At 46.4% G+C, this 13,414-nt stretch overlaps 1 protein-coding gene across 1 annotated transcript in view; it reads left to right on the plus strand.

Annotated features, from left to right (window-relative positions):
- The window catches only part of LOC146863548 (uncharacterized), a 550,315-nt gene that overhangs the window by 436,787 nt on the left and 100,114 nt on the right, over window positions 1–13,414 (plus strand). The window contains exons 10-11 of the mRNA XM_085643185.1: window positions 4,899–4,981; window positions 9,915–10,013. Of these exons, the coding sequence (XP_085499311.1) occupies window positions 4,899–4,981; window positions 9,915–10,013 (182 nt within the window). The remainder of the gene's footprint in view (window positions 1–4,898; window positions 4,982–9,914; window positions 10,014–13,414) is intronic.

Below are 13,414 nucleotides of genomic sequence, written 5' to 3' on the forward strand. Positions count from 1 at the left end.
GGACAGGACATGACAGGGATCAACCTATAGAACCCCATACCATGCAAAGCAGCTGCCTCCTGGGGGTCTGTAGTATACTAGGACAGAACAGGACAGGGAGCACTCTATAGAACCCCCACACCATGCAAAGCAGCCGTCTCCTGGGGGTCTGTAGTATACACTTGGACAGGACATGACAGGGATCACCCTATAGAACCCCATACCATGCAAAGCAGCTGCCTCCTGGGGGTCTGTAGTATACTAGTACAGGACAGGACAGGGATCACTCTATAGAACCCCATACCATGCAAAGCACCCTCCTGAGGGTCTGTAGTATACTAGGACAGGACAAGACAGCGATCACTCTATAGAACCCCAAACCATGCAAAGCAGCGGCCTCCTGGGGGTCTGTAGTATACTAGGACAGAACAGGACAGGGAGCACTCTATAGAACCCCCACACCATGCAAAGCAGCGGCCTCCTGGGGGTCTGTAGTATACTAGGACAGAACAGGACAGGGAGCACTCTATAGAACCCCCACACCATGCAAAGCAGCCGCCTCCTGAGTGTCTGTAGTAAACTAGGACAGGACTAGGATCACTCTATAGAACCCCCACACCATGCAAAGCAGCCGCCTCCTGAGGGTCTGTAGTATACTAGGACAGGACAGGACAGGGATCACTCCACAAAACACCCATACCATGCAAAGCAGCCGCCTCCTGGTGGTCTGTAGTATACACTTGGACAGGACAGGGATCACCCTATAGAACCCCATACCATGCAAAGCAGCCGCCTCCTGGGGGTCTGTAGTATACACTTGGACAGGACAGGACAGGGATCACCCTATAGAACCCCCACACCATGCAAAGCAGCCGTCTCCTGGGGGTCTGTAGTATACTAGGACAGAACAGGACAGGGAGCACTCTATAGAACCCCCACACCATGCAAAGCAGCCATCTCCTGGGGGTCTGTAGTATACACTTGGACAGGACATGACAGGGATCACCCTATAGAACCCCATACCATGCAAAGCAGCTGCCTCCTGGGGGTCTGTAGTATACTAGGACAGAGCAGGACAGGGAGCACTCTATAGAACCCCCACACCATGCAAAGCAGCCGTCTCCTGGGGGTCTGTAGTATACACTTGGACAGGCCATGACAGGGATCACCCTATAGAACCCCATACCATGCAAAGCAGCTGCCTACTGGGGGTCTGTAGTATACTAGGACAGAGCAGGACAGGGAGCACTCTATAGAACCCCCACACCATGCAAAGCAGCCGTCTCCTGGGGGTCTGTAGTATACACTTGGACAGGACATGACAGGGATCACCCTATAGAACCCCATACCATGCAAAACAGCTGCCTCCTGGGGGTCTGTAGTATACTAGTACAGGACAGGACAGGGATCACTCTATAGAACCCCATACCATGCAAAGCACCCGCCTCCTGAGGGTCTGTAGTATACTAGGACAGGACAGGGATCACTCTATAGAACCCCCATACCATGCAAAGCAGCTGCCCCCTGAGGGTCTGTAGTATACACTAGTACAGGACAGGACAGGGATCACTCTATAGAACCCCCATACCATGCAAAGCAGCCGCCTCCTGAGGGTCTGTAGTATACTAGGACAGGACAGGACAGGGAGCACTCTATAGAACCCCATACCATGCAAAGCACCCGCCTCCTGAGGGTCTGTAGTATACTAGGACAGGACAGGGATCACTCTATAGAACCCCCATACCATGCAAAGCAGCTGCCCCCTGAGGGTCTGTAGTATACACTAGTACAGGACAGGACAGGGATCACCCTATAGAACCCCATACCATGCAAAGCAGCCACCTCCTGGGGGTCTGTAGTATACTAGGACATGACAGGTATCACCCTATAGAACCCCATACCATGCAAAGCAGCTGCCTCCTGGGGGTCTGTAGTATACTAGGAAAGGACAGGACAGGGAGCACTGTATAGAACCTCCGCACCATGCAAAGCAGCCACCTCCTGAGGGTCTGTAGTATACTAGGACAGGACAGGGATCACTCTATAGAACCCCCATACCATGCAAAGCAGCTGCCCCCTGAGGGTCTGTAGTATACACTAGTACAGGACAGGACAGGGATCACCCTATAGAACCCCATACCATGCAAAGCAGCTGCCTCCTGGGGGTCTGTAGTATACTAGGAAAGGACAGGACAGGGAGCACTGTATAGAACCCCCGCACCATGCAAAGCAGCCGCCTCCTGGGGGTCTGTAGTATACTAGGACAAGACAGGACAGGGATCACTCTATAGAACCCCCACACCATGCAAAGCAGCCACCTCCTGGGGGTCTGTAGTATACTAGGACAGGACAGGGAGCACTATATAGAACCCCCATACCATGCAAAGCAGCCACCTCCTGGGGGTCTGTAGTATACACTAGGACAGGACAGGACAGGGATCACTCTATAGAACCCCCATACCATGCAAAGCAGCCGCTTCCTGGGGGTCTGTAGTATACTAGGACAGGACAAGGATCACTCTATAGAACCCCCATACCATGCAAAGCAGATGCCTCCTGAGGGTCTGTAGTATTCTAGGACAGGACAGTACAGGTATCACTCTATAGAACCCCCACACCATTCAATGCAGCCGCCTCCTGGGGGTCTGTAGTATACTAGGACAGGACAGGGACCACTCTATAGAACCCCCATACCATGCAAAGAAACCGCCTCCTGGGGGTCTGTAGTATACTAGGACAGGACAGGGAGCACTCTATAGAACCCCCACACCATGCAAAGCAGCCGCCTCCTGGGGGTGTGTAGTATACACTAGGACAGGACAGGGATCACTCTATAGAACCCCCAAACCATGCAAAGCAGCCGCCTCCTGGGGGTCTGTAGTATACAATAGGACAGGACAGGACAGGGAGCACTTTATAGAACCCCCATACCATGCATAGCAGCCGCCTCCTGGGGGTCTGTAGTATACCAGGACAGGACAGGGATCACTTCATAGAACCCCCATACCATGCAAAGCAGCCGCCTCCTGTGGGTCTGTAGTACACTAGGACAGGAGAGTACAGGGAGCACTATATAGAACCGCTATACCATGCAGAGCAGCCACCTCCTGGGGGTCTGTAGTATACACTAGGACAGGACAGGACAGGGATCACTCTATAGAACCCCCATACCATGCAAAGCAGCCACCTCCGGGGGGGTCTGTAGTATACTAGGACAGAACAGGACAGGGAGCACTCTATAGAACCCCCATACCATGCAAAGCAGCCGCCTCCGGGGGGTTTGTAGTATACTAGGACAGAGCAGGACAGGGATCACTCTATAGAACCCCCATACCATGCAAAGCAGCCACCTCCTGGGTGTCTGCAGTATACTAAGACAGGACAGGACATGGAGCCCTATATAAAACCCCCATGCCATGCAAAGCAGCCTCCTCCTGAGGGTCTGTAGTATACACTAGGACAGGACAGGGATCACTCTACAGAACCCCCATACCATGCAAGCAGCCACCTCCTGGGGGTCTGTAGTATACTAGGACAGTACAGGACAGGGATCACTCTATAGAACACCCATACCATGCAAAGCAGCCGCCTTCTGGGGTCTGTAGTACACTAGGACAGGACAGGACAGGACAGGGATCACTGTATAGAACCCCCATACCATGCAAAGCAGCCGCCTCCTGGGTGTCTGTAGTATACTAAGACAGGACAGGACAGGGAGCCCTATATAAAACCCCCATACCATGCAAAGCAGCTGCCTCCTGAGGGTCTGTAGTATACACTAGGACAGGACAGGGATCACTCTACAGAAACCCCACACCATGCAAAGCAGCCACCTCCCGGGGGTCTGTAGTATACTAGGACAGGACAGGACAGGGAGCACTCTATAGAACCCCATACCATGCAAAGCACCCGCCTCCTGAGGGTCTGTAGTATACTAGGACAGGACAGGGATCACTCTATAGAACCCCCATACCATGCAAAGCAGCCACCTCCTGAGGGTCTGTAGTATACACTAGTACAGGACAGGACAGAGATCACTCTATAGAACCCCCATACCATGCAAAGCAGCCACCTCCTGAGGTCTGTAGTATACTAGGACAGAACAGGACAGGGAGCACTCTATAGAACTCCCATACCATGCAAAGCAGCCGCCTCCTGGGGGTCTGTAGTATACTAGGACAGGACAGGGATCACTGTATAGAACCCCCATACCATGCAAAGCAGCCGCCTCCTGAGGGTCTGTAGTATACACTAGGACAGAACAGGACAGGGAGCACTCTATAGAACCCCCATACCATGCAAAGCAGCCGCCTCCTGAGGGTCTGTAGTATACACTAGGACAGGACAGGACAGGGATCACTCTACAGAAATCTCATACCATGCAAAGCAGCCACCTCCCGGGGGTCTGTAGTATACTAGGACAGTACAGGACAGAGATCACTCTATAGAACCCCCACACCATGCAAAGCAGCCGCCTCCTGGGGGTCTGTAGTATGCTGAAGTCATAGTTCACCCCTAGGGTTTACAGCTTGACAGAAGAACAACAAGTTCCAGCAGCTTGTGGGCTTGGATACTCTACCCCCTGCTGTGTGCAGGGAGCTGCCTCACTCACCCTTTAATGGAACTGAGGGTTCAACCTCCTTCAGACCCGGAGGCCACAACCTCACCCTACCACATGTGGGGGGCAGAGGGGATTGGATGACTATTTCCTCTTCTCACAACCTTGTGATGACAGTTGTTATCCTTGAGATTCATATTACACAGAATTCACAACTGATTACACTCAAGGCTTGTTCACCTCTGTATTTAATTGCTAAATACATCTCCCTGAGGGCACTTCCTTGTAGGTCCTCTGTGCTGTGGGTCTGTAGGGACAGTACTGTCCTCATTGTAATCAGTGCTCTCTCCTGTGTGCCCAGGGCTCCTGACAGGCAACGTGAAAGTGAAGATTGAGAAGGAACAGATTCTTTGTGACCTCCTGGCAGTGCTGATGGATGTCATGGTAAGGCAAGCAACTTTTTAAATCAGGTGTGCTGCACTGATTTGTACTGATTGTCCTGGTGTCACTGCACTTGGGGCTTTAATGAAAATGTGGGGGTTTATGTTCAACAGATGCAGAGTTTGATGGCTCTAACAGATCTTTGCTTCTGTGATAGTTAATGTGTAGGAGTCTCTGTTGATGAGGTTTCTGCCCAAGAATCTTAGTGATTTTAGTCTGACAAGGGTTTCTCGATTTAGGGTTTTTCTCATTTCTTTTCTTGTTTATGATTGATTCCCCCTCTGTAAGTGAGTTTTAGATGCACCAGTGTAAATATAACAAACACTCATGCACAAATTATTGCCTCATAACTACGATAGCTTATAATGTCATTACAAAGGTAAACTTACACCAAAAGTCTAACTTTACTAGTGATAACTTACCTTTGTGTATACTGAAAAGAAGTAACGTTAGACCTTTGGTCTAAGTTTACCTTTGTGAATACCGATAAGTAGTAAACATATACAAAAGTGTAAGTTTACCATTGTGAATACCGATAAGTAGTGAACTTATACAAAGTGTGAGTTTACCTTTGTGAATACGGATACGTAGTAAACCTATACAAAAGTGTAAGTTTACCTTTGTGAATACCAATCAGTAGTAAACTTATACAAAAGTGTAAGTTTATCTTTGTGAATACGGATACGTAGTAAACCCATACAAAAGTGTAAGTTTACCTTTGTGAATACAAATCAGTAGTAAACTTATACAAAAGTGTAAGTTTATCTTTGTGAATTGCGATCAGTGGTAAACTTATACAAAAGTGTACGTTTACCTTTGTGAATGCCGATAAGTAGTAAACTTATACAAAGTGTAAGTTTACCTTTGTGAATTCCAATCAGTAGTAAACTTATACAAAAGTGTGAGTTTACCTTTGTGAATGCCGATCAGTAGTTAACCTTAAAAAAAGTGTAAGTTTACCTTTATGTGTACCGATAAGTAGTAAACTTATACAAAGTGTAAGTTTACCTTTGTGAATACCGATAAGTAGTAAACGTATACAAACTGTAAGTTTACCTTTTTGAAAACTGATGAGTAGTAAACGTATTCAAAGTGTAAGTTTAACTTTGTAAATACCGATAAGTAGTAAACTTATACAAAGCGTAAGTTTACCTTAATGAATACCGATAAGTAGTAAACTTATACAAAAGTGTAAGTTTACCTTTGTGAATACCAATTATTAGTAAACTTATACAAAGTGTAAGTTTACCTTTGTGAATACCGATAAGTAGTAAAGTTATACAAAGTGTAAGTTTACCCTTGTGAATAATGAAATGAAATGAAATGAAACGAGACTTGTAGAGCGCATAACATTCAACCGAGGGTGTCAAGACGCTTGCTCATCAAAAACAGGATTTAAGCTAGGAGGTTCGGAAAGCACCTCAAAGACTGAACAGCCATGTCTTCAGCGCTTTCCTAAAAGCTAACAAATGTGTTTATTGTTTCAGATTTATTGGGAGAGAATTCCATAACCTAGTTGCGACAACCAGAAAACTTCTTACCCCCAGGAACATTTTTTGTTCTTGGGAACAATCAGGCATGGGCTGAGGATGAATGGAGATAGCGGACTGGAATATAGGGAAGAAGATTCCGCTTTAAAAATGCCTATAAGTAGTAAACTTATACAAAGTGTAAGTTTACCTTTGTGAATACCGATAAGTAGTAAACTTTTACAGAGTGTAAGTTTACCTTTGTCAATCAGCCCCTCGACTCTAGCACTATGGCACAGGTCTGGATTGACAATGTTATTAATCTAACATGGTGCAGCCAGTAGATGGAAGAGGGGCATCGGCCATCGGATGTTATCGAAGAACTTGTGCCGAACGATGCTGTAGTGCCACCTGTGGTCATTTCTGGCATCATAAGCGTAGAATTTGTGGAAAGCGAAGTCTGTACTGCCATTCTCAGCCAAAAATATTTAAAAGCAGCTGGGCCTGAAAAAATTCCACGGATACCAAATGCAACAATCTAACAACCTGAGTCCCTATCCTAACCCTGCCATCAATACACTCTGGGAATATGGGGAAGTCACAGCTTTTTGGAGGGCCGCAGAATGTTCGTGGACAGTGCCGGGACCGTCTGTGCTAAGCTAGATTAATTAGAGACTTAGGTCAAGGACTAAAATATTTGATATTGCTTTCAAGCCGGCTTTTGCAAGTCGCAAGGGACAATCCACCACGCAGCCAGGTTGTAGTGCATCTGTTTGAAATACACCTTTATAACACATATGGCTCTTTTCTTAGTATTTATTGACCTTAGAACAGCCTTTGATTCTGTAGACAGGCCGGCCCATTGGCATGCCCTGGTGCAACAGGGTGTCAACAACAACTCTTGTGTGCCATAAGGCTGCCTCACCAGAGTAATACAGCAGTGGTGAAAGTTGACCGCAAGGGAGAGGTCACACCAAGCTTTGGTATAGAACTGAGTGTCAGGTGAGGGTATGCGCTCGCACCTTTATTATTTAATTTGTTCATCAATGACATTGACAATTAGCTGTTGGCTTTAAAGCTGGATGTCCCCATAATCGGGGAAATAAAATACCAATCTTGCTGTTCGCAGACGATGCTGTTCTACTGGCCTGAACTGAACTTTCCATGCAGAAACTCCTCAAAGGTTTGAATCATATTGTTCCGAGAAGAAATTCAAAATAAAATTTTCAAAGACTAAATATATTCAGGTCAATACTCTGTGCAGCTTGGGGAACTGCTTCAGAGTCCACAATCATCCGATAGAACAGGTCGCTTCGTGGGATTACCTAGGGATAAGGTTTGACGTTTAACCCAAAACAAATGGCGGATGGAGAGGGAAATGGGCATGCTTCCACAGTTAAAGACTGTCGGCCGTTTCAGCTGTAGTGTTGGGCGCAGTGCAATCAAGCCAGCACTACGAGCATGCCAAGCCAAAACACTTGCTGCGGGCTTCTATGGAGATGAGATTTGAGGGTCCAGCAAGGCACAGGCCTCCAGAAAATTGAAAATCAATTTCTAAACAGTTTGTTGCAACTTGCCGCTGGGTCCACAATGGCTACTCTAAACATGAGTTGGGCTTGAACAACATCAAAGCCATTGCTGCTCTAAAACCACTCTTGTTTTGGCATCGAATTTGGTCTAAACTGAGTTTGTCAACCTACTTCAAACCAACCCCCAAACTCTGCAGCCATTCCTACAAGTTGCCGTGGCTCAAGCATATTGCAAATGCCCTTAACAAGATTTGTTGCAATGAATATTGGACCGATCTGGAGACCATGTGTCCCACAACTCTGGATAAACTAAAGGAGAAGTATTGGTCCTGGATTTCTGACCAGCACTGTGGAAAATTGTTGCTTATCCTGTGGGGAATCAACCCACATTTGGTTCAGAGAGCTATATCGATATATATTTCCATTGGCTATGATGCCTCCCTGTAAAGTCTCTGGTCGATCTCAGTGGTGAAGTCTCTGGTTGATCTCCAGTAGTGAAGTCTTTGGTCAATCTCAGTGGTGAAGTCTCTGGTTGATCTCCAGTGGTGAAGTCTCTGGTGAACTCTCTGGTTGATCTCCAGTGGTAAGGTCTCTGGTCGATCTCCAGTGGTGAAGTCTCTGGTCAATCTCCAGTGGTGAAGTCTCTGGTCGATCTCAGTGGGGAAGTCTCTGGTTGATCTCCAGTGGTGAAGTCTCTGGTGAACTCTCTGGTTGATCTCCAGTGGTAAGGTCTCTGGTCGATCTCCAGTGGTGAAGTCTCTGGTCAATCTCCAGTGGTGAAGTCTCTGGTCGATCTCAGTGGGGAAGTCTCTGGTTGATCTCCAGTGGTAAGGTCTCTGGTCGATCTCCAGTGGTGAAGTCTCTGGTCAATCTCCAGTGGTGAACTCTCTGGTGAACTCTCTGGTTGATCTCCAGTGGTAAGGTCTCTGGTCGATCTCCAGTGGTGAGGTCTCTGGTCAATCTCCAGTGGTGAAGTCTCTGGTCGATCTCAGTGGTGATTCCACCTGCCCCTGCTTGAAAGCGGCGATGAGACTCTCACACACTTTATGTTGCTTTGCTCTTTTTTCTTGTCAGCAAGGACGAGAGTTCTTCATCCCCTTTTTACAAAAGTAGCATCAGACATTGCAATGCCGCTGTGCACTTATGTTGAAGGGGGGGCGTTATTGCCATTTTTGACCCAGTATCTCTGTATATAAATGAAGCTTGGAAAGTTACCCGGCCCAGTATTAGACAACATAACATTTGAGTTCTGACGTGTCTCAATCGTTAGCAATCCATTGTTGTCATATTAACTTTTTGTCCATCCTTAAGTTGAAAATACACTTGAACTATTTCTCTATTTTTTGCGCAGAACACTCACCTGGGCCCCTTAATATTTTAATTTCATGGTCTATGAAGATTCCACAATATAATTAAGACACGTTGTCGTCTCTTGTGTTTACGCATGATGCCAATTTATTGGCTACTTTTATTTTTATTTAATTATTTCATTCAATGGTATAATGCCAGAGTCCTAAAGGTCCTTAATAATTAGTAACTTATTGTTGTATATCACTTTTAACTGCGCTGTCTTCAAATCTAAAAATCTACTTCATTTAACTTGTAATTTTTTGCACACAGCTCTCGACCCAGGCCCCCAATGATATTTCAATTGTATGGCCTGGGAAGAGTTTTACACTCAAGCTTTTTGATGTTTATTGCATTTATAACTATGCTTGCTGCTAATTTACACTTTAGAATTAATTTTAATGTATTTATGCCTATACTGACAATTGTGTTACTGTATGCGGCATATTGTATGGCGTATGTCTATAAGCTGACACAATAAAATAAAGGTAAAGTTAAAATACTGCCAATCACCTATGCACCCTATGGTTTCATATATGTGGCATTCACAGGGTCGAATGTATCTTGCCTTCTATGCTTTCCCAAATGCAGGACATCGAAGTATCGAGCGGGGTCAGAAGGACAGAGGTGGAGTCCCTACTAGGAGAGCACCTGAACCTGCAGCAGAACAACCACGACAGAGAAAATCAGGTATAGGTCCCATCAGCACGTCTGAGACACTGCTCTGGTACAGCTCCCATCAGCACGTCTGAGACACTGCTCTGGTACAGCTCCCATCAGCACGTCTGAGACACTGCTCTGGTACAGCTCCCATCAGCACGTCTGAGATACTGCTCTGCTCAGGTAGGGGGTTTCAACAGCGGATCACTGACACAATATTGTGATAAACAATGTTGTTGACAAAAATATTGTGTCAAAAATATATTTTACCACAATATCGTGCTCCTATACTTATAATGGTGAGTACATTTTGGAAAAAATATCGTTAACACTAATATTGTCCAAAAATAATTATTTTTTAATATAGAGTTTAAAGTAGTAAATGTTTAATATTTTAATATATACATTTAATTAAATGTAAATTAAATATATTCCACTAATATTTAATACTAAATATAAATATATGCTTAATAAATCACAAAATATGTGTTTGCATTTAATACCTACTGGCATTCGCCAGTAGGTAGTTATAGTTCGGAGCAAGTTTCCATAGGAAAAGTATTTTTCTACTTGCCTTTATCTTTTGCGCCATTTGATAAATCTTCACAAAATTTTCCCCAAAAAGTGCGCTGCTGTTTCTTGTTGTATATGGAAAGTTTAGGGCAGATTTGTCAAGTAGGGGCTGAGAAAAAAAAGTGTGTTTCCAATGTAATTTCCTTAGAGATTTTTAGACACGACTACAGCCTGACCCGCTGGACGGAATTACATCAAACTTGACAGAAAGGCAGCTCTTGACAGAGAGAGAACCCTTTTTTGTTATTTGGTGTAAATCCGTTACGTAGTTTTGGAGATATACATTTTTTTTGTATAAATAGGGACGCATATCCTCCAAGGATCCAACAGTCTCCGTGCTGAAATCTGATTGCCAGCCAACATTTCAACCAGGAAGTGTTGGAAGCCATTTTGGGACTCGGCTTCAGCCGAGTCTCACAAAAACATTACAATAAAGAAAAGGGGGCAGGGTAGGAATACCCTGCCCCTCCTAACTGTGGTCCTGAGGTCCCACTGTGAGTCTGACAGGGCCAAAAAACACCTTTTAAAAAATGTTTTTGCCATGGGTACATGATGGAGGCGCAAATCTGTGGCAAAATTAAAAAAAAGTGTGGTCTCTCGCACTTATTGAGATGATAGCTCCCTGGGTAGGCCAGGTCCCAGGGACATGAGGGGTGACGGGGGCCTCCTCCTTGGGCTTAATTATATCCCAGGGACCAACACCACCCCGGGGGCTTACTTTTAGTGATGCTTGGGTACCGCTCGGACCTCCCTTAGCCCTGAAGACCACCACCTCACAGGGGCTAAATACAAAGAAATGTGGAGGGGGGCTCACGGACTACCCTTAGCCCAGGGGACCACCACCTTCCTGGGGCTACGTTTAATTTTGAGTGGGAGCATGCAACCCTCCTCATTCCAGGGACCACCACCTCCCCTGGGCTTTCTATTTTTGTAGAAGGAGGGTGTCAGATCGACCCCCCCCCTGCCAGGCTGTTCTCGTCCCTGGGAACCACCACCTCCCCAGTGCAGGCCCTTGAAAATCAAAGGAGAGAGGCCGTGCTGCCCCCTTCCTGCAGCTATACATGGCCCTGGGGTCCTGCTATGTCCTGTGGTGCCCACCCCCAGGACACAGTTGTTTGCTTTAGCTTGACGAGAGCTCACAGCTTGCACCAAGCTAAAGCAAACTCTCCGCTTCGGACAAGCGGGACTTGTCAAAGTTCTCCCGCCCACTGGAAGTGGAGGTTTCATCTCTTTCCCTACCCACAGACATGCGGGCAAGGAAAGAGATGAAATGATTGCTCCTGCACAGAGGGAGCTACCTTTCCAGCAGCTCCTTCAATGCAGCAGCAATGCCAGCTCCCTCAGGAGATGGGGAGCCAGCTGGGTCTGCGGGGGCATTGTGGCAAAAAGCTGAAAGAGGCTAAATAAAGGTCAGAAATGAGCAGAAAGAGGCAAAATAAAGGTGAGAAACAAGCAGAAAGAGGCAGAATAAAGGTCACCAATGAGCAGAAAATAGGCAGAATAGAGGTCGGAAACAAGCAGAGAGAGGAAGGATAAAGGTCAGCAATGAGCAGAAAGAGGAAAAAAAGTTAAGAAACAAGCAGAAAGAGCAAAAATAAAGGTCAGAAACTAGCAGAAAAATGCAAAATAAGGGTAAGAAACAAGAAGAATGGTCAGAAACTAGCAGAAAGAGGCAAGATAAAGGTGAAAAACAAGCAGAAAGAGGCAAAATAAAGGTCAGAATGAGCAGAAAGAGGCAGTATAGAGGTAAAAAATTAGCAGCAAGAGGTAAAATAGAGGTCAGAAACAAGCAGCGAGAGGCAGAATAAAGGACAGGAGCGAGCAGAAAGAGGCAAAATAATGGGCAGAACAAGCAGAAAGAGGCAAAAGAGAGGGCAGGAGTGAGGAGAGAAGATGCAGAAAAACAAGCAGAAAATAAGCGGAGGAGGCACAAAACTGAAGGCAGCAGAGTGTAGCGGACTGCAGGCGAGCTGGACAGGAGGACTGTCACAAGGGGAGCTTGCACAAGGAAGTGCTCCCATGTGCCCCTACTTTATTTTACTGCATACCCACTGACAGACCCACTCATACACTCATGTGCACACTCACAGACCACCTCATGTACCCATTCACACTTCCATTCAAGCACTCATTCATCCACTCACAGCCCCACTGTGAGACTCACACACCCACTCACAGACCCACTGAGACACTCATGCACCCATACTTACAGATCCACTCAGACACTCACACACCCACTCACAGATCCACACAACGACTCTTGCATGCTCTCACCCTTCTCAGACACCCATCCACCCACTCACAGACCTACTCGGACACTCATGTTCACATTCACAGACCCACTTACTGACTCAAATACCCACTCACAGATCCACTCAGAGAATCACACACCCACTGACTGACCCACTCACACTCTCGCTCACCCACTCACAGACTCACTTAGAGACTCACACAACCACTCACAGACACACTCAGACATTCACACACCCACTCAGAGACTTATCCATCCACTTACAGACCCACTCAGACACTCACACATCTAGTCACAGACCCACTCAGAAACTCATGTAGTTACTCACAGAACCACTCATGCTCCCACTCACAGACCCACTCAGACACTCACACACAGACCTACTCAGACATTCACACACCCACTCACCGACCCATTCAAACACCCACTCCCAGACAGAGGAGAGGTGTGGTGCAGCGGCCTGAGTGGCTGACACCAGAGCGCGGGGCTCACAGTTTCGTCGCTGGTGACAACTCAGCTCAGTACCTAAAAAACAAAGGTTGCAGGAACGTTATAGTAAAGAAGCAACATAAAAGAACCTTGAAAATTCACTGAAAAAAAATAAAGG

Source organism: Triturus cristatus, chromosome 2_2 (genome assembly GCF_964204655.1).
Source record: "Triturus cristatus chromosome 2_2, aTriCri1.1, whole genome shotgun sequence".
In the NCBI taxonomy this organism is placed as follows: Eukaryota; Metazoa; Chordata; class Amphibia; order Caudata; family Salamandridae; genus Triturus; species Triturus cristatus.